This window comes from Neodiprion fabricii, chromosome 5 (genome assembly GCF_021155785.1).
Source record: "Neodiprion fabricii isolate iyNeoFabr1 chromosome 5, iyNeoFabr1.1, whole genome shotgun sequence".
Lineage (NCBI taxonomy): Eukaryota > Metazoa > Arthropoda > Insecta > Hymenoptera > Diprionidae > Neodiprion > Neodiprion fabricii.
In genome coordinates, this window is record NC_060243.1 from 30,935,945 (window position 1) to 30,958,894 (window position 22,950).

A 22,950-nucleotide genomic window follows, 5' to 3' on the forward strand; every position below is an offset into this window, starting at 1 on the left:
ATATAAAATAAATTTCACTGAATATCCCGTAATTTCCCACTCTTTATTTTAGTTATTAGAAGATCCCTGACTTTTTCAGTATGTATTTTCAGTATCAGCAGTACCACCGTCTTCGAATTATAATTTCGAATGTGAAGTTACGTCGGGGGAGGGAGGAAGCAAAAACGAAAAGTCAGTCACTTTTTTCAGTACCTTATTTATTAACTGTCAATATTGAACCTCTGGAGTGGTTCCCAGATAAGAAATCGACAATTTTCTCTATACAGGTATGTGTCGAGAATCGCAATATTGTTTAAACAGTTCAGTAATATTAGTAACTTCAAGTATATTTTCGTTACATCTATCTTACTAACTTTAATCTAGTTATGAATCTTATGTTTGCAAAGTTCAATTTTGGTTACCAGAATTCTGAGTGTGCAGACTTCCACACCTTTTATACCATAGTCGCCAGCGTTGAGGATCAGTCCTCCAGATCCACGCTCAATTCTTTGAATTTACTTTGTGCGCCTAAAAACTGGAGACCCTGAAACGTTTGAAATTTCAAATTCCAGAGAAAAATGCGATAATGGCGCAATCTATCGTTACGTCATTGAACTATTTTGGAAACATATCAGGAACGTTAAGTCCGTCAGATGTCACTGTATGAAAATTGAACTCATTGGAATCGTTCGAGCGCCGAGGGCGGGAGAGGCAGGAAGGGAGAAACGTCAAGTGACCATCGTCCACGAACATATGTTTGGTTATGTTTATTCAGTAATGAAAATATGGAAACTTGTGTAGAAACCAAGAAATACATGACCTTTGACCTCATATCAGTATAAACAGCACAATCTCATACATGCTTGAAAAAAATTTGCAGCGCTGTCAATATCTCGCTAACATACGCCAGTAAATATATTAAAGTATGGCATTGGTAGTTCGCTCTGCGTACTTCATCATTATGGAACTGAATAACCGATGAAAAAAAATACAGAAGCCATGGAGACGGACACGGAAAACGAGGTAAGAACGATGAACATATTTCTGCACAATATGACCCGGTGATATTTTCCCTGAACCCCCTGAACCAAGAAAAATATTTTTAATACAGAAAAGTAATAATTATCTGAACATAACCTAAAAATTAATATTTATCTATTGAACCAATTGCATGACTTGAGACTCCGTCAATTCTTTCGTTATTATATTTAAAGTTGACAAGTGAGACGAATCGATCCTTTTTTGTTTCCGTTTCGTCTCTTTTTCGTTCTGAATCGTTATGTTGATTCGTGGCGGGGGGCGGGATATTTGAAAATATCAAAAACGGAAATACCATTCCTTTGTAGGAAAAAGCCGTTCTTGAAGCAGAAACTGTCTATCTGCTGATGAAAAAGGGTTTTCCAATTTCGAGGAATGTCCGTGCTCAATGGATGCTGGAGCATTTGAATACCACGATAACAATACAGCGACCCGGAGCCAATAACGAGGAAATACCAGAGCTGGAAATAATCTCTGCACTGCCAGTTGAACCACCGCTGTTATGGCGAGGAGAGACGAGCTATCGGTATCAGTACAAAATAACAACAAACACGTCGCTCGTTTTCTTAGCTCACAAGTATAGAATCGTAATCAGTCTCGACTTGAGCCCTTCACTTTCCACTGTTGTAAGTAGAATTGGAACCTGCGACTTGACACTTAGATCGTCACCATTTCCAATTCACTCGGTTTCAGGACATACAACACGGTGAAGTAGTAATGGACGAAATTTACATGGCTACCAAACGGTGCCTGGAGGGTATAACGCGACCAGTGAGTGTGCAATCCGTTCATATTCACATAGCGAATCTCAAGCCTTGCCGAGTTTTACCATCATAGAGATGCCGTGAGATTGAAGATTCTAATGTTTCGTTACAGTTTGTGGTCCCTGGAAGTGAGCGTGTGATGAGACCTGAGATATATGTAACTGTGATAGCCCACACCCCATTTTTCACTAGTCCTGCACAGCAAGTTTTGGTTCAGGGCTGGCTCCTGAACATGGAAAATGTGGCGTTGCTTACACGCTTTGTTGAAAAGCAGTTGAACATTCTCGAAGACAGAGTAGCTCTGGTCACGGCCATAGCTAATCAACAGCTGGAAACGCTGAGGTCCGAGAGCGAGCGACTAGTTGGTGGCCTCTTTGAGGAAGGAGGCACATGTGCGGGACAGAGTAACAGCAACTCCATAAAAAATATATCAATGGTATCTCCGGAAGCCAGTTTCATCAATATGCTGCGGTATGGAATGCTCGCTCTCGCCCTTCTCCCAGAATGTAGTTGTGCTAGTGAGTAAATGTATTTCACATAAATTAGATGAAAAATAATAACGGCGTAAGACGTAGTGGAATATAAAAAAGTAGGAAGATCGTAGGAATACTGTTTAAATTTCATTCATTGCTGCTTGCAGATCTGGTTGTAGTGTCGGATGGTATTGTAGGGGTGACCGATGTGCATGTTCTGGACTCTTTGGTTCAGCAGTTACGTGCATCGACAGTGGCGTGCAGTTTTTTGCACGTGGGAAGCACTTATCACCCTCATTGCTCAAATGCTCTAGTCCCATACCAAGACCTCCTCTGTTTCTTGGCAACAGCTACTTTAGGCACTTACATGACGTTCGTACCGCAAGCTGTAAGTCATGCTTTCCTTGTTTCAAATCGACCTTATTTCAATATACCGCAAAGACAACTAATTTAGGGGTATTTTCGAATAGAGTTTCGACGAAAAAGCAAGTATGAACGTTTATCATAGAAATTTTCTATGCTGGCAACTATATCGAACCATGACATGTGATCCGTCGCAAATGCAGTCTAGGCCGAATGAATGGCATACCAGCAATCCGTTGTTTCATGGAAACAGGCCTCCTCAATTGCTCAGGAAGAAACAAATTGATGACAAAGTTACTTGCACTTTGAGCAGCCTCTTGTGCTGTCGACTGCGCGAAGGATATCTGATCAAGCGTGTCGGACTGAGGGACAATTGCTTGGAATTGTGCTTTGTTCTGCCTTGGCAAACTCACGTATTTTTGGAATATTTGATCAGTTGCTCGTGGCCCTCAAAACTGCCAACTGTATCCAACACTATACATTACACCATTACTATTGAGGGTGAGCATGGTGCCTGAAGTTCAAATATTTCCCGTTAAGTGCAACTCGACTATCTTTTTTAACAGAAATTAACAGAAATTAACATTTTCCATTTTTCTCAGCACCGTATGAATTCCTTCACGACATGACCTGTGTATCGAAAAAGCCCATCAAGTCACAATACCGCCAGAGTGTTGTTTCCAGATTTTGGGGAGCTCTCGCTTCTTTGACAGATAGTGACGATATGTTGTCACACTTTAGTTGGTTTCCAGGGTCAGGGTGGACTTGGTACAACGTCCCTGACACGATCAGAAGCGGGATGCCTGTATTTTATTTGCCCACTTATCCGTCAAGCAGTTCAGTATTGCTGAGGTGATTGATTAAAATATTAACACTAAACTGGCGATTAACCCTTTGAGTCACACATTATTGTGCTGAGTCAACTTTTATAATGAGGTAGTATTCTATGATTTTTGGGATCGTTGATTACGAATTTGAAATCAGATTTCAAAAATTCAAGATGGCCTATCCAACACGGTGAACAAAAACTTAAAATTTGATCAAGTACGGTCAAAATATTCTGTGCAAGAGTTTTCGAAGTCGCTGACTGGGTTTGCCACACTGAATTTTCCAAATATCATTTCAGATTCGTATTGAGCGATCCTAAAAACCCAGACACGGAGTTTTTTCTCCCGATTTGATCGAATTTGAAATTTTTGTCCGCCATCTTGAATTCTTAACATCCTATTTCAGATTTGTAATCAGCGACCCCAAAAACTTATAATTTATGTAAAACATGTCTATGTGTAGAGGTGTAACTTTTCCGGGAATGAATTATTCCCTCAATTTTCATGATTTTTGTCAATCAATCTGTTCTTACAATAATAATTTACATTATATCGTAATAATTACTTTCGAGTATTGAAAACCTATCAGTATACTATCAGAAATACCAAAACCGCAAAGAAATATGTTGAAAAGTTCTCTAAATATACAAAAAAAAGGATATAAAATGGGTAATTACTTACGACTATGACTCAAAGGCTTCAGGAGCATCGGCTAATAGCATCGTCATCTTTTCAGCGACCCAGCCTGTTCGTTGTTTGGACAAATTTGGCGACCGGTCATTCTTCTCGATCCGTCACAATGGTCACGCTGGATGCATTCCCAAAGGATTGCTCTGGTGCTTTCTCACGACAGACCATTGCCACGTCATCTCCACCTTGCTAATCAGAGCGGAAGGTTCCAAAGTGTTCAGTGTCGGCAAGCCGCGGCTGTTTTGTACGCGATGCTGAAAAACTGGGCGACATTCGTGCTCGTCGAATATCACACATACGTGCAATTCATATTCAAGGAAATTGACAAACCGCCAGTGTCGTTTTCGTTAATACGAGTCAGCTGCAAGCCTCCTTGTGTAGTACTGAACATAGCTTTTGCTGGCGGGACAGAAGGTGTCATTCGGCACAATGTGGTCGTCGATTTACTCGAGTGTTTGTCAAGGTTAACGCTGCCCAATCGACCAACCGAGCAGAGAGAAACTCCGTGCTGCATCATCCTGCGCAAACCCTTGGAGCGAATTTTAATTAGATACGAACGCGTGCCGACCGACCTGAACACCGTCGTTTTTCCTGACGGCACGCAGCCTATTCCTGCCAGATTTTCACCCATACCTGGCGGCTGCTTGATCACGACTTTATCGAGGTATCTCCATCACAGCAGGTGGTTGTGGGCTGTAAAAAAGCCAGTAATTCAAACAGTTCCTAATGTCGCCTGGCCCAGGCTAAACGTCACCGCCATTGCCAGGATACTATCAACAATTACAAATTAAGTATATATATGTATTGCTCTATATTCTTCATTTCCATAATCAGGAAGCTTCGGAGTAATTTTGCAATTTGTGCCTCAAGGAGGTGAAGTCTACTCTCGTACTAGGTATTATTTCTTGCCCACAAGAAGAAGGAAACTTATAGTGTCTTTTTTCATTAGGATGAGGCTCTTGGAAGGTTTTAGTTTCGCCCATTCGTCTGCTGGAATAATCAACATGGTGCTTGAGGTGCAAATGCAAAGACCTGCGAACGACAATGCAATACATCCTTGCGTCATTCAATACGTTCTTTTTCCGCCTCATACAATAGCGCCTCCCTCATCAGAACGAGATAGCGGCTCGGACGAAGACACTGACGAAGGTATGTGATGAGATTGGAAATGAGGGACAAAATTCATTCCGCTATAGATTGTCATCGATCTGTTGTTTCACATATTTCAGGTACCGGAGATGGAGAAGCTGGAAACGACGATGGGGAAGGTTGCGGTGACTTCCAAATAGTTACAGAAGTCTGGATCGAGCCTCAATGCGGCCACACGATGCTCCCTATACAACAAACAGCCGCTTACATGCACGCCTTGCAATATCGCCAGATACCGGATGCGGTGAGTTAATTTCTAGTTATCATATCGCTGTAAAATTTCGGTCTCCGCATACAGGATTTAAGGAATAACAACCCAGTCGTCGATTCACTTTGAAAATATTCATCTTTTGGAAATAATGCTCTATGCGGTGACTAGAATGGAAACATCTGTTTGTCAAATTCGATACAAAGAGGTCCGTAATTACGTAAAAATATTTTGAAAATAATCTGTGTCACAGTTATTAAACGTGAAAGTGATTTTATTTGGTAGTTAATGCTTTTTCCGAGTAACCGATAATTGTCTCGAACGGGATCGCGAGAAATGTTCGTTACTTTTTTCAAAACCAGTTAATCTACAGGCGTATTAGAATTATTCGAATCTTCTGTCCCATTACATAAGATATTTCCGATAAAATTCTTATACCCAAAGAATTAACCGGGTCGATTGATTCATTCCAAGCCAATGCGCACTGATATCATAAACCAATTTCCTCAGGCCAGTCTCGAAGATATCATATCTCAGTTCATTAGTTACACAACCTTCTGACGATACGTCTGATTACTTTGACTTGATAAGGAAATTATGGCACCTCATCAAAAAACCTATCAGCCTCCTTATACCCTATTTTCAAAACTAACATCAATGATGCTAATCGACGAATCCTTGAATACATCAGTTGCGTCATATTTTTATTTACACGTATCAGGATTGAAGGTAGAATTAATTAATCGTTGTCTACTTTCTTGCTTCTTTTTCTGATTAACAAAAATCAGTAAGAATTAGTTGGCGGAAAATGTATAGAAAAATCGATTTTTATTACTGAAAGCATAGACAAAACTCATAGCTGCGCATTTGCATGTATACATATAGATTAGACTGGTTCAAAAAAATCGACTGTTTTTTTTCCAATGTCGCATGTTTAATATTTGTAGAAAAAGTAAATAAGACACCTGTTATGTTTTAATCCCTTAATATTTACATTTAGTCGTTTCTGAACGCAATTTTTCAGTTTCCGTTGAATTAATATGAGACAATAATTTTTTTTTTTTTTTTCAACCTTTTCAACCACTATAAAATCATGTCATTCAATTAATTGTCGCCTTAAGCAAATTTACGTGCATAGCTTCGTATTACTCAGCCTCAAAATTCGGAACTAACTAAAATAATTTTCTCACGTTAACTAAATGAAAAATAATGAATTGCGTTTAGGAACCAATAAATATTAATATTAAAGGATAAAATTACAACAGGTGTCTTATTCCCCCCTCCTACAATTATTGATGATTTGAAAAAAAAAATACCTGTAAATTTTTTTCAACCAGTTTAATGTAGATATGTATAATTTAAATATATAGGTGTATATAAAATTTTTTTTTTTCTGCTGTAATAATATCGCTGGTTGATAAACGAATTGAAAACGTACAAGCTTGCCAAGCTGAAAAGTGTTTCCAGAGTTCCTTTAGCCAGGAGTTATCTTAAGCTGTCTTGATAAACTGTGTAATCAATAACATAAAAACTTATCCGGGCTAGTGGCGTTCTGAAGTGGTTTATTTTGTCAGGTAGGTACGTCTACCTATCTATCTCTCTGCAAACATTAGCCGCGCAGTTACCAAAGTTTGTGCAGTCTATTGGTTTTACACATTGAATTTTGTCCACTGGTTCATCCCTTGCCATAACTCTCACCTTGCGTAACTTACTTACTTTGACAGATAAAATTTAACTCGCATCTTACACCGCTTACGTTACATATCGTATAGGTTTTTCTTTTTTCCTTTTATTGTTATCCAAGTGTATCTGATACCTACTTTTATATAATAGAAAAAAAAATTAATTTTCGTACGTATTGTTCTTCTCGGAATCTGTACTACTCAGAACGATATCCACCTATTTCAGACTTACATAAGTGTAAATAATCAGTTGAAAAAATCTCTGCAATGAGATATCACCTATCTACAAAGTCGACCAGTGCAGATGACGATAGAAAGGTTCGATAAGCATTGAGTAATTATTTTTATTCAAACCTTGATCAGCTAATTCGCATTTTTGTTGATTGAATAATATTGGGATTGTTCAATCGTAACACGCTTAACGGCATTCCAGGAAAGTTACTATTACCAACCAAAAAAAATCAGACAAAAAAATCGACCGTTTAGGCAAGCGATCAGTGAATTTATCATCTAAATAAATCAATATGGATCACCTTAAATTCCGTCCTCGGCGCAAGACACGTTTAAATATTTCCTAAGTCGTTGCCTAATTCTCTTGGCCAAGCTTTAGCTGATACCGATATGTACGAAATGATATCTAAACACTGAATCACCAATTCTTGGTCACTGCGCTACGTAGTCCATAGGTACAGGGTTTTCTCCTCGGAAAATAGGTCGCAGTAATAGCAGCAGTTGCCGAATCTTCCTTGCCTTGGAAAAGAAAAGTAAAGACAAGAAAAACAATTTCTCGTTTCGATCCTGAAAAATCAACGAGTCTCAATTACCAAACGTTTCGACAATTCGTTGCAACGAATAGAAACCTCTAACGCACGCTTTATACTGATAACAACTGACCGTGAGATATTTACAAAAGTAAAATAAATTGCGGCATAGTTGTGTCAATATATGACTCAGGGATTCATAGATTTGAAACTGGCACGTTTCATAGGAATATAATCTGACAGTACGCGAATCATTTTTATGTAATAAATGAAATTTTCAATTACCGTTCATCAATATTATCAAGTCTGTGATAAAAATCGAGGAGAAAAGGCGATGATGGATTTTGACCCAGCTAGGCGTCTGTCACGTCGTATCCTTATCAGTATCGAGGTGGGGCTGGTTATCGACTCCAGGGACCCCGAATGGGGTTCACCTATCAGTTCCAACAGGTATAAATAGGGCCCAGAACATCACCTGGGCCCACTAGTCGTCCACTTTTCAATCCTCCTCCTTTATCGTCGTACAGTACCTATTTCTTGGTTATCGATATCGATGTAAACTTCACTCTTCGAGCTCGACAATCCGTGAAACTCGTGCAACTAAGGGGACGTCTCTTGTCGCAAGCTCTTCACGCCGCACCGAACGGTTTAATGTGTTGAAAAAAGTTTACCTTCAAACAAGAACGAGCCAATGAAAGTGAATTATTCACGAATAAAGAATGGAACAACGAAGAGGTGTTACGATAACTTTAATTTTTTCATTTATTTATTCCAACTCAAATCGATCAGTGCGTCGTATAAAAGGAAATGGTATCAAACTATTCTTGAACCTCTAAAGCCATTTTCCAAGTTTAGTTGCAGATGTTATCCTCTAATTTTGTCTGAAATTTCACTGAAATCGCTGAAACTATCTTCAAATCAATCAATAAGTCAGCATTAAAAGATAATTTATATCCTTCACTGGTGTCAAATTAACATCAATACTTCGTTATTCTGTTCACCTACTCGTCTCTTAGTTATTACCCCGGATTCATTTTTCTTTTTTTTTTTTTTTGTAAGACTCTTCCGTGCTTCGCTATCCGAAAAATTGGATGAATTTTGGCGAAAAGAATATCTCGGAGTAAATATTGTGCTGCGTTACGCAGGTGGTGGTTGTCATCTTTGTCTCAAGAAATTTCTTCTATAAAAACCTCCGATTCTTCGGTTCCTGGATAACAACCCGTGTGACTTTTAGTTGGAAGTGGGGATCTAGGCAGTGAGTCACTGAGCTCCAAAAATCTGCCAGATCTAACTCTTCCAGCTCATAGTCATGCGACTTTGCCTCGGCAGCTTGGCGGTCTTGTTATATTTAGAGGAAATGAAGAACAGTGTAAACCAACGTTCACGAAAAGACAATTTAAAGATGCGATTCAAAGGAGTGACGTACACCTATTCTTTGAAGATAATCTGGCTCAGAAATTACTGTTAAACTAGTCTAAACTTCTAGTAAAAATGATCAAAATTGTCTGATAGATTTTAATTCGATTTTTTTAATCCTTGTGTTTTTGGTTTAACTTTGGTTTATTATGAAAATGATGTGTCGTGTATTATCTATGTGTTAAGACTCGCAAAGACTTACGCGAACTCAAATTGGTTACGCATGGCTAATTTATCGCAGTTCCAATTTTTCTCCTATGAATTTTATCGACCATTTGGTACATCGGATTAACTTCCATCTACAATTCATACCATGGCGAGTATTACTTAGGCGACCTTGCGGTGAAATTTCAGCTGCACTAAAGTTGAAATATCGTAGGCGGCGAGGTTCAAGTGGAGTAGTGGTCTCTTCGCTTTGTGTTAAAGTGAGATTCAACTCCTCCAACTTATTCCTGGCTGCCGTTAACTCCACTAACAGAACAGATTCCTCACCGCATCCGTTCGAGAGAAACCAATTACCGTTCAATCAAAAAATGAATGAAAATTATTTATTTTTTAATTTGACTTTTGCGATACTTGCGCTTATTAACGTTGTAAATATCTACACTTTATTAACAAGAGCGAAATGACTTTACTTTTAGTTTGACACTATTATTCTATCTTTGTTTATTATTATCCATGCATGTAAGAGTACGATTGTATGTAATAAATGTTTTTCTCTCACAAATCTACCTGATCATGATGTTTCAATTTTTTTCTTCGCCTTGTATTGTATTTAGATAAACGAGATGACAATATTCAGGCGGAATAAACATTTTCCACAATTTACTTAGCGTTACGTATAGAAGCACATTCATTGTTCTTTCTCTACAATGCGACACCGTAAACGATAATTTTTTAATAACTGTGACACTGATTTTACCATCAAAAGCAAGGCCTGTTGTATGTTTGTCAAGAGAATTTTTTACTGTAAGAAATTGATGCAATTAAAATATCCTAAAACCTTTCCTATTTTTTCATGATTATTTCAGATAGCTCAAGTTGACGAAGAATGCATTAACGCGCTTCTGACTTTGGAACACCTGAATTTATTAAGTCAAATGATTTTGAACGAAACGATTGGTGGAGATATACAATTAGGCGGAGTTTTGACTGCGAATCAGTTGAATCAAACTAGCACTGGATCAGCAGCTGGCAGATCGACAAGAAGGCCGAGTCCTGCCGAGTATAATCAAGAACTATCTAATGCCAATGATCGAATACGGTCGATACCATTCACTTTCGACGTCTTGAACATCTTGCCCAAGTGCCAGCAAGCAGAGCTTTTGTTTTCCATATTCTCTGATGGTCCGTTATCAATTAAGAAAATTCAATAACTCTTTAGTTTTGCACCAGGGAATTCATACTTTAGTATCAGAATTCGTTTTTCAACTTCAGAGTGTTGCACGTGCCTCAGATTTTTGGAAAAATTTTCGCACTTAGAGAATATGAGAATAATTCTAAAATAGGTAATTCATTTGTTGCCGTTCAAAATATTTTTTTGTTAACTTATATGGTAACGTATCTTCTTTAGGACCGAACGGCGAGGAAAGAGAAGGAGCTAACAAGTGTTTGGTCGAAGGGCTCATAGAGCACATTAAGCGGCTTCATAATCGAGAATTGATATTTACTGCCGACGAATCGCAGAGGTTTACAGAAATGCTGTTAGCACGACCTCGATACGACGCTTCACAGCTTAGCATTCCACCACATTTAGGCAAGTTTAGTTCATTTTAAGTACGCCGAACTTTATTTGACGTATGAAACATCTGTTTTTTCTCAGCAAAGACTCTATAGTTTATGGAAATTTGTTATTTCAGGCAAAGAATACATGAATGGATCAATGACAAATTTTCGAAGACCGACTTGGAGATGCTTTGTCAAAGGTATCAGCGTGACGCACGTTATTATCACAATACTTCCGTCGTCAGAAGAAGACTTGCGCTTACTTTTCTCTCCCAACGAGCAGAGCAACCAGAATACCAGTCACACAGATTGTACAGACGAGAACGATCCACTACCAATTAATGCTGGAGAATATGATAAAAATTTGACTCCTTCACGATCGGTAAAAAGCGTAGGTAGTTCTCACGCCTTGGACGTATGCTCAAATCTTTCGAGCCCAACAGCGACAATGCTAAGTACACCGAGGCCCAGCGAACGCTGTGAATCTGCTCTAAATAACTTCAAACAAGGACCACCTCTGCCCATATACGTTTACGATTGTCCGTTAGCAACGCTAATCGACACCCTGGTCAACAAACTCGACTCTTCGCGAGTCAAAGATATTTACCAGGACCATACGTACAAATCTGGCCAATTGGTCGGAGAAGATTTCATCACCCTGAAATCGGGGGCCGATACCAAATCTTCTTCTCCAGAGCCAAAGAGCGACGACTCCGACAACATTACGGGAGGTAATGGAACCGTAAATTGTTATACATTTTTCTATATACGAATCTGTATCCAGATCTTTTATTTCAGATCACAAAAGCATGATCGAGCATTGCAAGCTGCTTCAGTTGGCTCATTGTCAGTGCTACGTTGTCGCTGTGTACAAATCACTCGCTCTTCAACGTCCGTTGAGTTATCAAGACATGGAAGCGGCGGTTGAGCAGTGCGAAGAAGCGCTCATAGAAATTAACATAACAAACTACTTGCGCTCGGTTTGTCAACATTTAAGTTCGGCCACTGAAAATGTTCCAGAATCCTCGCGTGCTGCGCTATCCTGCAATGTTGTGAAGCACCTTCATCAATTGATAACAGAAAAGTTTGAAAAAATAATGAACAGTGCTTTCAGAGCTGTACCGGCTCATCCGGAATTTTATTTCTGCTCTCTACACTGGAATTTCGACAAAATGGTAAAATATCAAATTTTCTTCGTGCTCCGCAATATAATAATCAACGTAGAAAATGCGAATATTGAGTGAATATTTTTATTGCTAGAAAATTTTACAATCTCTAGCTTAATAATAGATGTTACTGGATTTAAGCTCCTATCAACCAGCAACAGATTCTCATAAAAACCGTGCTCTCATCTGGCACTAGAATTCATTGCTTATAATATAGTAATTAACATGATATTAATAAACTAATGTTAAATATTGAATTTTTTCTATAACATAGCTAGAATTTGAGCAAAAGATAACATGTCTGGGTAGGTTGTACAATAATTTTGTTTTGATTGTAAAGGTTTAGATTGGGATTTACTTTTCTCATTTGGATATCAATATACCAGCTTCAGACTTCTTTACAATCTTTTCATGATGCAAAATTTTCAAAAGTTTTTTTTAACCAGGGTTTGGGACCTAGGATTGTTGTTGAATTATTAAATAGTTGATTAAAGCTGCTAATGGTCCTAAATTTCAAAGTTTTCTGTTCGGTATTTAATTTGCAATGTGGAACAATCAAAAACTCAACGAAAACTTGATTTGTTTTTTTTTTTTAGGAGAGAATGGACCTTCTGAGGTGCGACAGTGAAGAAGACGTGGATGGCCTGGTTTTCCCCTCAGAAATTATCGATCGTAAGGCAGACCGTGGAAACGAAAACGGTACTAACTCAACTAATCAACCTGAAGCCTTGACGAGGCGACTGAAGCTAATGTATTAATACCTTTTTTTCTCGTCACAGGGAATCAGTTGTACTCGACATGGCCTGGCGCAAGTCTTCAGGACGGAAGTAAACTTTCCAGTCTAGCATCGACACAATCGCTAAGCTGTGATTTGATGGAAGACGATAGTTCAAGTCAAGAACAACCCCTTTTCTTGCAGCTCAGTTGCTCGGTGCATACACGATCCAGTCTGTCGACTACGCCGGTGAAACTGCTGCCAACCTGCTTCACAGATATCGTAGAAAAGCTCGAAACTCCGCTCGAGGAGCATAATCCGGCAGAAATGAAAATAACCCTGGATATAATATGCCTCAATCTTCCGAGGAAGGTTCTGGATGTGAGTCTGGAACGCAGTCCAGGGTTGAGAACTACTTCGTTCTGTAGCGCCTCTTCGGCTGGCAGCACTACGACAAACAGCGAGAGCAGCCCTGATTATGACACACAAATGTCTGGCACCGACGCTTTACAGGACAGAATTCAACATCTACCCAGAAGACAGCACAACGCAGTCTGCACGTTGGTCGACGAGATCGAATGGCTGCTGAGGGATGAAACTGCGACAGCACTGCTGGATCAAACCATTCCTACAGAACATACCCTGAATCTTGTCGCAAGACACGTTTCCGAATCCACTGGGAGACCAAGCTGTTCAATGGACAAAGTACCGCTGCAGTTTGTCTTTCCGTCCGAACATTGTAGCCCGAAATTTCTGGAGGAATTGAGGAAATTGGAAATCGATCGGTACTGCATCAACGAGGAAGGAACTCTCTTTTATTTCACAAAAAATCAAAGCTGCAGTGACGACGCTGTAGAAGTTAATTGTGAGTCGAGTAACCAGGAGGAAAATGTAGCCCCGAACGGTGAGAAAACTTTTATTTCGTATATTCCATGAATGCAATTGGTCAAGCATGTATAGATGCTAATTAAATATGTAGACGACACGTTCCTGGAAGATATGGCAGAACCACAACTCCAGGATATCGAAACCAGAGTGAGCGGAACGGATTCCGGAGACCCTCCAGGGTGTCATTCCGAGATATCTAGCGTGGGAGAAGGTCATACTGGAACCGATGACGGATACGAAGGTGACAGCAGCGATTCGGATGATGATTGCCACTGGCTAACCGATCTTGACAAACGAAGAAATCGGATGCCGAATTTTTGGCTCATATTAAAAGTCGAAGATAATTTCGTTTACGTGTACTTTCATTGCAGGTACGGTTCCATCGAGTTGATGTCTCGATACTATGTATTCTGATTTTGCATCTGACTCCAGGTTCCTGGAACTGGCTTGTCCCGAGGTCGATCGTTACCGACAAATCCCGAAGATGGTGATGTCCGAAATAAAGGCGATATGTCGACGGGTGAATCAGTACCTATTGCTGCAAAACTTGCACGATACACGAACATGCGATTCCTTGCTGGAACCAGAGTCGAACGAAGACTACGAGTGTCGAGGTGAAACGGGTAGTGAATCAGGCGCCACGCACCAAAACCAAGTTTTCTCGATCAATATGTCACCAGGCGTGTTCAGGTGCCCCGTAATATGGAAAGTCCCATTCTGCCTTCATCCCAGACTGAAAACCGGGCCAGGGAAACCTGGACTTTCTCGCGGAATAAAAGCTCTCCACGCGGTGTTGAATCGTTTTTCTGTGAACAATCGCAGCAACATGTTTGTCTATCAGGAAAACAATGAGAACGTGTTTTACCTGAGATTACACGAGCAGATAAGCGAGGTCAAACCTCTGCAGAATAAGCTCTCGGAAAGTCATGAAAAACTAGTCGTCTCTAGGAGCAGCAGCATCACCTCGTTGTCCCAATCCAAAGGAAAAGAAGGAGACGTTTTGGGGACAAACGATACTCGTCCGAGAGTCCGATCCTTCGGTGAAAAGGAAAGCGACCTACTGAACAAGCCTGACGATCTGATAATCCTCATGGTTTATGGGATTTCTGATGCCGGGCCTGCAGTAAAATGCGAACTTGTTCAGGTCCTGCAGAATCGCCTAGACGACGCTGTGCTGGAAGTTTTGTCCATCATGCTCGCCAGGAATCCTATGTGCAAGTTGACCCCGGCAGACGTGCACTTCATTCAGAAACAATACCAGCCTCCAGAAAATGTCGTACAGTTATTAGTGCCACCACATTGTTTACCTCACATCGAAGCCTTGGGATACTACCTGCGGCAAAACCTGTTACAATTTTTGCACAATCCAAAATACACTGACTCGAGAAACCACAATCATTTTCAAGACTACACCAAAGATTCTAGCAAAAGAGTTCCCGAATCAGACATATTTTTATACAATCAAAGCCAATCCAGCGGCAGTAAAGGAATCGCTTGCATAGCCGTGGGGATCGTCAACACCAGCGGGGACTTGATAACAACGAGTAAACAAGAATGGCTGGATTCTGACTTTCCTCATCCGTTCACTGTTGAGCATTTTCAAGCAATTGTTTCCAGCTCTTTGTACGATGGCAAATTACAGCCAGATTTGTCCCCCGAGGCGCTGATCGAATTCAGAATTTGGAAACAGGGCCGTGTGAACTTGGAATCTTTGACCCAAAAATTGCGTTCCGCAGCCAGGCATGCCACTTGGGATTTAGTCACGGAATATAAAATCTTACCCACTGTTCTCACGGAAGAATTGCCCAACGAAGTTCCATTCGATTGTACAGTAGCGCACAAAGAAACTCAGACGCCAGTGAAGAATAAACAATACAAACCCTCAATTTTGGATGCTATCCAGCTGAACAGGTACGAGGTAGGCGAAGACGGGGCACTCCATCAAGTTTATTGCACTACACTGCACCACTGGTTTCAGTTTGCTTTACAGACCAACGTACCTGCGGTCAAAAAACACATAGTTGTCATGCAAAGGCGACACCCGATTCCTGTCATCGCTAAAGAACTGCAGAATTTGATTCGCGGTCACGCACCTGACACATCTTCTAGAACCTTTGTCCTATCCGGACGCCAGCCGTTCATCGATACCAACCCAACTCACGAAGAGATTCACATGGCAAAGTCTTTTCACATGTCAGAAAGCATGGAGAGTGTCAGCAGCTCTTGGATGTCCTTCGTCAAGGATGATAATAGCGACCCAACAGTATATGTACCGTGCGATTTAACCAGGGAAGATCAAAGTCCGATAAAATGTCTCTTAATTGCCAGAAATTTTTATCAATGGAAGGCTTCGCATAGCAAAACAATCGAACCTGAAATGTTGATGCCTAAAAGTAAGCCAACGTTTCATTTGTGATCACTCTTTCACCGTGTGTACAAAGACATTCGAAATTTTTACGATCCTTTTTCATTTTGCAGGTCAAAAATTGCTCCAGAAATTCAACCCTCTAATTTTGGACTCTAGTTTTGTTCCTAGACAACGCCTCCTGCTTGCTGAAATACAGAGCGATAACGTGAGTGTTGAATACTTTCGTTTTATTTTTATTTTTATAATCATGGAATTATTACGAAAATCGATGGGTCTCTAAAAAATATGTTAGTTCTACAAAATTGAAGTTCTCTGCCTACACAATCTGAATACTTCAAATCTTGTAGCGCAATATCCTCTCCAATCAATAATTTCAAGGTATCTGTAATTTTCTTCCTCTCTTTGACTTACAGATTATTATCTACATGTACAACTGGTCGAAGGAACGTTCCGAGAAGTTGACTAAGCAAGTGACGAATCTTGGCACATGGCTGTCGTCGAGATCAAGTTTATTCACGAATATAGTGATGCAGAAATTGGGAATATTCCACCATCAGCCAGCACCGGCTTTCCCTCAGGAGGACAGAAATCCGTCGTACTATCAAATAACCGACATGGAAACTCTGACCAAATTTCCAAACGACTTACATAACGACGGCAAAGAATGGCCTCGAAGCTCGAATCGCAGTAACATTGGAAAAACAACAACCCTGTCATGGAATCCTCGCATATCTCAAGTCCTGAGGGACGCTAAACCGAGTAGTCCACACCCAGTAAACAGCGCGACAGACGCCGTGGTGAGAGCAGCTTATCATCTGCAGGACGTGCGTCAGCGAGAAAAAAAAGCCAAAGGTCATATCTCCGGAATTGTGTATTGAAAGTATGAAAGTTCTTTCATTTTGCACACGATTCTCAATCAACGTTGTCTTTTATTCTTCCAGAGGACTTTAAGTGCCTTGGTGAAATGTGGCAGAGCCGCGCGGCTAATTCGAATATCCCAATCTCCCAAGCTACTTTAAATCTGTTCAAGCAGCACTCTCGGCTGATTCATTACTGCCATACGCCACTTCTTTTCCTGCCGAAATGGCGACTGCAGTCTGCCGCCAGCAGAGATCATTCTCTCTCTCAGCCCCCCGCCACTCTACAATCAATGGTTCAGCAACAGTCTCCTCAGAATGCTCAGGCTCAATCCAAAACTGCAAGCCTCGCTTCCAATGCATCGATCACCGAGTGGCACAGAGAGCTGTGCATCACCATGCTGATGGAGTATAAACAGTATCTTCAAACGTTGGGATTCAATTCAGTCAGAGTCGAATCCTCAAAAAAAGTGTAGGAAATTCTTGTTACGATTGTTTTCTCTTTTATTTCGCTACCCTTTTTGCTGTCTTTGTTAAATGTCAATGTAATCGATTGCAGTAAACAAGGCCACAATCCGCATCACACATGCTACCTGCAAAAATCAATGCTAGGTGGTATTTTATTGTTCGAAGTTCTGATGCGTGAACCGTACTTCATAGCCAAGGTACGGGTGATCGAATGCAGCAGACTTCAAACAAAATCAAGCAGCGCTCTAGTAAATCAGGTGAGTCGTCAGGATACGTTTTACTGAAAAATGACGGTTTTCACTTTTTGGTCGAATTTTTTCAGTCCTGGCGAGAAATTACCGTGACCACTGTGTAAAACGCAACTTCAATAATAGTATCCTTGTACGTATTGTTTCAGTTTATGCTCAGTTTCGTCGATGCCTGTGACAAGGTAAAAATTGACATGCATCTTCATTCGTTCACGTATGACTTTCACCTACGCTGTATCCATTCGTATATCGCTGGGAACGGCTTGTGGTCTTTACGAGAAGACTACGACTTGACCTATTTCTTGGACGATTTTATGAAGTACTACAGCAAAGCTCCGAATTATGCTAGAAATCTTGTCTACAGCGGTGAGTAATTGAGCCCTGTAAATTCCCAGCCAGTGATTGCTGTATTTATTTTCACGATTTGCTTTGCAGATACAGTGACTGTGAGTAACTTAGCGACGCCGGCGCGAACCCTGTACTCGTATCTTCTGTCAAACGAGAAAGCATGCGGTATGCAAGTTTTAGGTATGTCGCGCGATTCCAACGAGAACAAAGAGAACGAGTTCATTTTAGTAAGACTGCAGAGTACCCCCTTGGTCAGTTATTGCGACGCGCAGGATATGAAACACACCAACGACTTTGACATCACTCTGATAGTATCAAGGCTGGAGCAGCCACCGAATTTGGAAAAATCAGAGATAACTTTGAAGTACTACTTGATGCTGACGAGGAAGAGGGAAGTCTACCCGAAAAAGGAGGTTCAGAACAATAAGCTTGGAAAATTTCGCACGGTTTACAGCATATCACGATCGATCAACAACTCACATGCCGAAAGCCCATCAGGCTCCAGTCCAGTCTCACCTGTACCGTCGCTGCAGCATAAAACCTCGAAAACGGAACTATTGACCAGCTCCGTTGAGTCGAGCGAAACCCAAGATCCAACTAACACGGAACTCACAGAGCAGCTCAAGACCGATAACCCAATTGATGTAAACAATTCTCTAGCTCCGACTCCCCCACCAGTTCCCAGCTCACCTTTAACCCAAAATCCAAGCCTTCCTAACGCTCCTGCCACCACATCGTCCCACTTGGTACAAATTCGACAGGAGTCCGTTAATTACTTAGGGTACTATTCGTCGCATGAACAGCTGATGCAACAAATGATCATGTCCCAGGCACACGCAGCGACGGCAAGAATCACAACTATGATAAAAGACGGGGCTCTTCAATGCCGTACGCATTTACTCTGGAATAAACTTCTTGAGAATAGATCTGTAATGAACTATTTCGAGTTTACCGAACTCTGTACACTGGCACAGGTTGAACCACTCTCTAAAATAGATCCGAGACTCAGCTTGTTGCTCAGCCAGCCTTTAACTTGGTACCAGGCTCTGGCCAAAGTCTTGATAAACAAATACCAGGATCATCATAAACTCTTCAATGCACCGGATGGCAACGTTAGCCATGTTGTTGTACTTCATCCGAGTTACCTGCATGCGTTCATGATGCTAACCATAGATCTCCACACTTCACGAGGGGTGAGTAAAAAATATCAGCGTTTCTTAGGTTTCAAAATTTCTTGTTCTTGGTCGACTTATGACATTTTTTCAGGAACTGTGCGCAGTGTATAGAAAGCCTGCTGACCTTGTGACGTCTTCATTCAATTTGGGCGACGTATACAGTTTGATAGAAGGTTTTGTAAATGTATGCTGTTTTCATCTGTGGATGGGACTTTGCAGCCAATAATCCAAGTATGATAACATTTGAGAACTCACTGTAGAATAATATAATTAAGCATTGTACATAAAGTGGAAGCAGAAAACGATCGACAGGATATTTTAGATTTTCAATGCCGAGTAGATGTAATTATTTGATACCTGTAAAATTACTATTATTAATATTATAATGATACTTGCCACTTTGACAAAGATGTAATAATTTATATATAAGTATAATTACCATCAATTCTAAAGGGTTATAAAAATTTCTGAAGTAAAACAATCAAAATATAGAAGAGAATAGTAGAGATTCATATTCTTTGTAAATTATAATTGAAATTATGTTAGAGAAATTGTACTGATTCAGATACCTATTAGCATTGTCGATATTTGATTCTCGCCATAGAAAAAGACTGTCGTCATTCTATTATTTAATTTTTTTAAGCATTTTTATTGTTTTTATATAAAATTGTCCTTTTATAAATACAAGCAATAGTTACAACGAGACTCAATTTGAAGTGAATTTCATTGATAATAGAAAATGTTAGTTATACAAGAATACACTACAAGAAATGATCAAAAAAAATTCGAATTACAAAGCTATTTTACTGAGTTATGCAGTTTAATTAAGCTTTAAATCGTGAGCCCATAGCGCTAAAAAGTTGACGGAAATACACCAAATCAACGTTTGCATCAATTCTAGAAAAGTGATAAAAATTTCTAATCAGCGTAATTTACACAACCAGATGTGTCAAGTATTGCTTGATATTGAAATTTGTTAAAGATTGAAGAAAACGAACGTTGAATCGCAGGAAAAATAATATATAATTTTTATAATTTTAATGCGTACTTACTTTACCCCAAAACTATTCAACGACATTTACTTCTGCAGAATAATAACTTTACTTACCACTGCCTGTATAATTTAAAATGTAAATAGTAAATATATATATATATGTATATTTTTGTTTTACTAAATGCGTGCTGAGTCTTATTATGCTGTTTCAATACCAAAAATTTATCCCAGTTCTGAGGTACAGAAATTATTGTGATATCTAATAATTTATTAATTTCAGGAAATGGCAAATGAACATTTTACTTACGAAATGATTGCTGAATTTATTAAAATTTCAACAGTAATTAAGGGCAGTTAATAATATAATTACATAAGTTAAAACTCTAAGTGGTCAAATTTAGTTAGGAATCATCTTCATGTATGCCAAAACGAAACGATGATTTTTGGCCAGACTTAGCATCAGTTATATTTACATGTAAACTGGCCTCGGTTAAATCCGTATCAACTTTCAGCTGAGCTCCGCTGTTGGCTGGTATGCAAATCTGAAAATGACAATGAAAGATAAACGATCACACGAGATGTTTCAAAGAACAGTATACATTTGAAAAATATTCACTTGCTGGCAACTGCTCTTGGCTTGGACCAAAAAAAAACAACAATATGACAAAAAGTAAGCAGTCAGAATTTTGCACTATATCAATTCTTACCAGTCCGATTTTTTTTTGGCTTGCTACATCCTCCGAGTCTTGTTCGTATATTTTGAGGTTTATTTTTCCATCTTTGACCTCAGGTACGTCTATACGTGTTTGTAGCTTTATAGGTACGACTGTTTTTGCCGGTATAATAATTGGTTTGAGTTCTTCGATTTGTATGTAAAGGGATTTCTGCAAGGCGTTTACTTCCATGTTTGTGGATTGTAAACTCTCATCCCACGTTCCATGGGAAAGCAGAAGGGCTGACTGCATAGCCGCACCTATCGCCATACATTCGTCAGGGCTCCATTTTCCACTGCACACTTCACCGTTAGAGAAAAGGGCGCCAATTTTCTCCTGAAGTTTTGGAATCTTCATTGTACCTCCGCTGAGTATAATCTTGCTTATATCATCTGTGCCCAGTTTTGTTTCTTTTAATATTTTGTCGACGGGTGCAATATACTCCGATATGTTTGAATTTATCAGGTTCTCAAAACGAGCTCTAGTTATGTTATAGCTAAAATCAACTCCGTCGCACAAAGATTCTACAAAACAGTGCGCTGTCGACATTGTCGACAAAACATGTTTACACGTCTCTGCGGCTATATTCAACTTTGACATTGATCTCCTGCTCTCCATTGGATCCAATTTCCATTTACTCATGAACTCGCCTGCCAAATATTCAGCTAAAATTTTCGTCAACTTGTTACCACCTAAATCGTGGTAGTACGACGTCGATACAATCTGGTATATGCCACTGACTACTTTGACCAACGTGATCTCACTACTCACACCTCCTATTCTGTAGACTAGCACGTATCTGTGAAATAAAATCAATGATAACAAGCTCCTTGTACGATTGGGAGCGAGCCTTCAGGCTTGTGAAAATAACTACAAACCCTGACTCTTTTCTGTCTTGACCAATCCCATAGGCCAAACACGCAGCCGCAGGTTCGCTAATAACTTGTAGAACTCTGAACCCAGCAGAGGAGGCAGATTTGCTCCACATTTGAATGCTAGCAGAACTGAATCTGAGCGGAACGCAAAGTACGACGTTGTGCTCATTGTCATCATGTGCTGCGGTAGTGGAAATACTGTACATGACCTCGAATATTCTAGTTGCAACTTCGACGGGAAGTATTTTCTCCATCCTTTCATTCCTCTTTATTAAATATTGTACTGTGTCTTTCTCTGTTATTATTTTACAGGTGCTACTCTTTACTGCTAACTCCAGCTCCGTCTCGTCAATGTTTTTATTCATTAATCTCTTATTGTTCAATACAGAGACCGGACCATTCCTGAAGAGTCCGGCCTTGGCCGCCAAGCCGATCACCTTGAAAATTGTAATGGATAGACGTTACAACGCTGCAATAGGATAAATTTATAAAACACTAGTAGCAGGGGAGCGAATAATTCAAGGCAAACTAGCGAAAGAAAGGATGCGAGAGCAGATCCTAACCTAAAAATGTTATAGATATGCCGTAAAATAGAGTTTCACCTCTTCGGTTTCGTTGAAGGCGACCACAGCCGCGGTGACTCGCTCGCCGGCTTCGTTTGCGACGACGTCAACGTTGTCATCCTGTAAAAATTGATTGAATCAGGGTTATTGATGTGACGTTTTGGCTAGGTTAGAACGAGGCAGCGCGTCCATGTGTCATACATGCGGTCATCTTCCAGTGATAAAATGGTTGAAACTGACTGGTTATTATGAGACGAAAATGCGCCTCCCGCCCGTCAAAAAATATCCAGTTATGCTAGAAATTATCCAGTCACAATTTACCTTAAATATCGCCAAACAGGCTGAGGTGTTTCCTAAATAAAGACCGAATGCGGCTACCGATGCCATGTTTGTACATTCTGTAGAAGCACGAAGCAACGGGATTCGGTTCACGATCAGTTACGACACCGTGGTTACGACTTTCGGCGAGATCACAGATGCCGATCAAAACATGCTAC

General features: G+C 40.0%; 2 protein-coding genes across 2 annotated transcripts; one reads left to right on the forward strand and one right to left on the reverse strand.

The window, feature by feature from the left end:
• The first annotated feature begins 685 nt into the window (after nucleotides 1-685).
• LOC124182286 (KICSTOR complex protein SZT2-like) lies at nucleotides 686-20,500 on the forward strand. Its single transcript, XM_046569329.1, has 25 exons — nucleotides 686-1,002; nucleotides 1,326-1,643; nucleotides 1,711-1,788; nucleotides 1,894-2,299; nucleotides 2,422-2,642; nucleotides 2,725-3,118; nucleotides 3,220-3,469; nucleotides 4,181-4,921; nucleotides 5,084-5,283; nucleotides 5,364-5,527; nucleotides 10,382-10,697; nucleotides 10,924-11,106; nucleotides 11,210-11,806; nucleotides 11,874-12,250; nucleotides 12,838-12,940; nucleotides 13,021-13,860; nucleotides 13,936-14,215; nucleotides 14,277-16,237; nucleotides 16,323-16,417; nucleotides 16,626-17,064; nucleotides 17,154-17,541; nucleotides 17,629-17,794; nucleotides 17,935-18,151; nucleotides 18,221-19,326; nucleotides 19,400-20,500. Exons 1-25 carry the CDS (start codon nucleotides 958-960, stop codon nucleotides 19,532-19,534), a joined length of 10,020 nt encoding a protein of 3,339 aa, XP_046425285.1. The 5' UTR covers nucleotides 686-957; the 3' UTR covers nucleotides 19,535-20,500.
• LOC124182306 (heat shock 70 kDa protein 14-like) lies at nucleotides 19,954-22,905 on the reverse strand. The gene is made up of 5 exons (XM_046569400.1): nucleotides 22,775-22,905; nucleotides 22,493-22,573; nucleotides 21,894-22,327; nucleotides 21,010-21,814; nucleotides 19,954-20,844 (listed from the first exon to the last, which is right to left on the reverse strand). The coding sequence occupies exons 1-5, from the start codon at nucleotides 22,838-22,840 to the stop codon at nucleotides 20,704-20,706; spliced, it is 1,527 nt and encodes a 508-aa protein (XP_046425356.1). The 5' UTR covers nucleotides 22,841-22,905; the 3' UTR covers nucleotides 19,954-20,703.
• Between the last annotated feature and the right edge of the window lie 45 nt (nucleotides 22,906-22,950).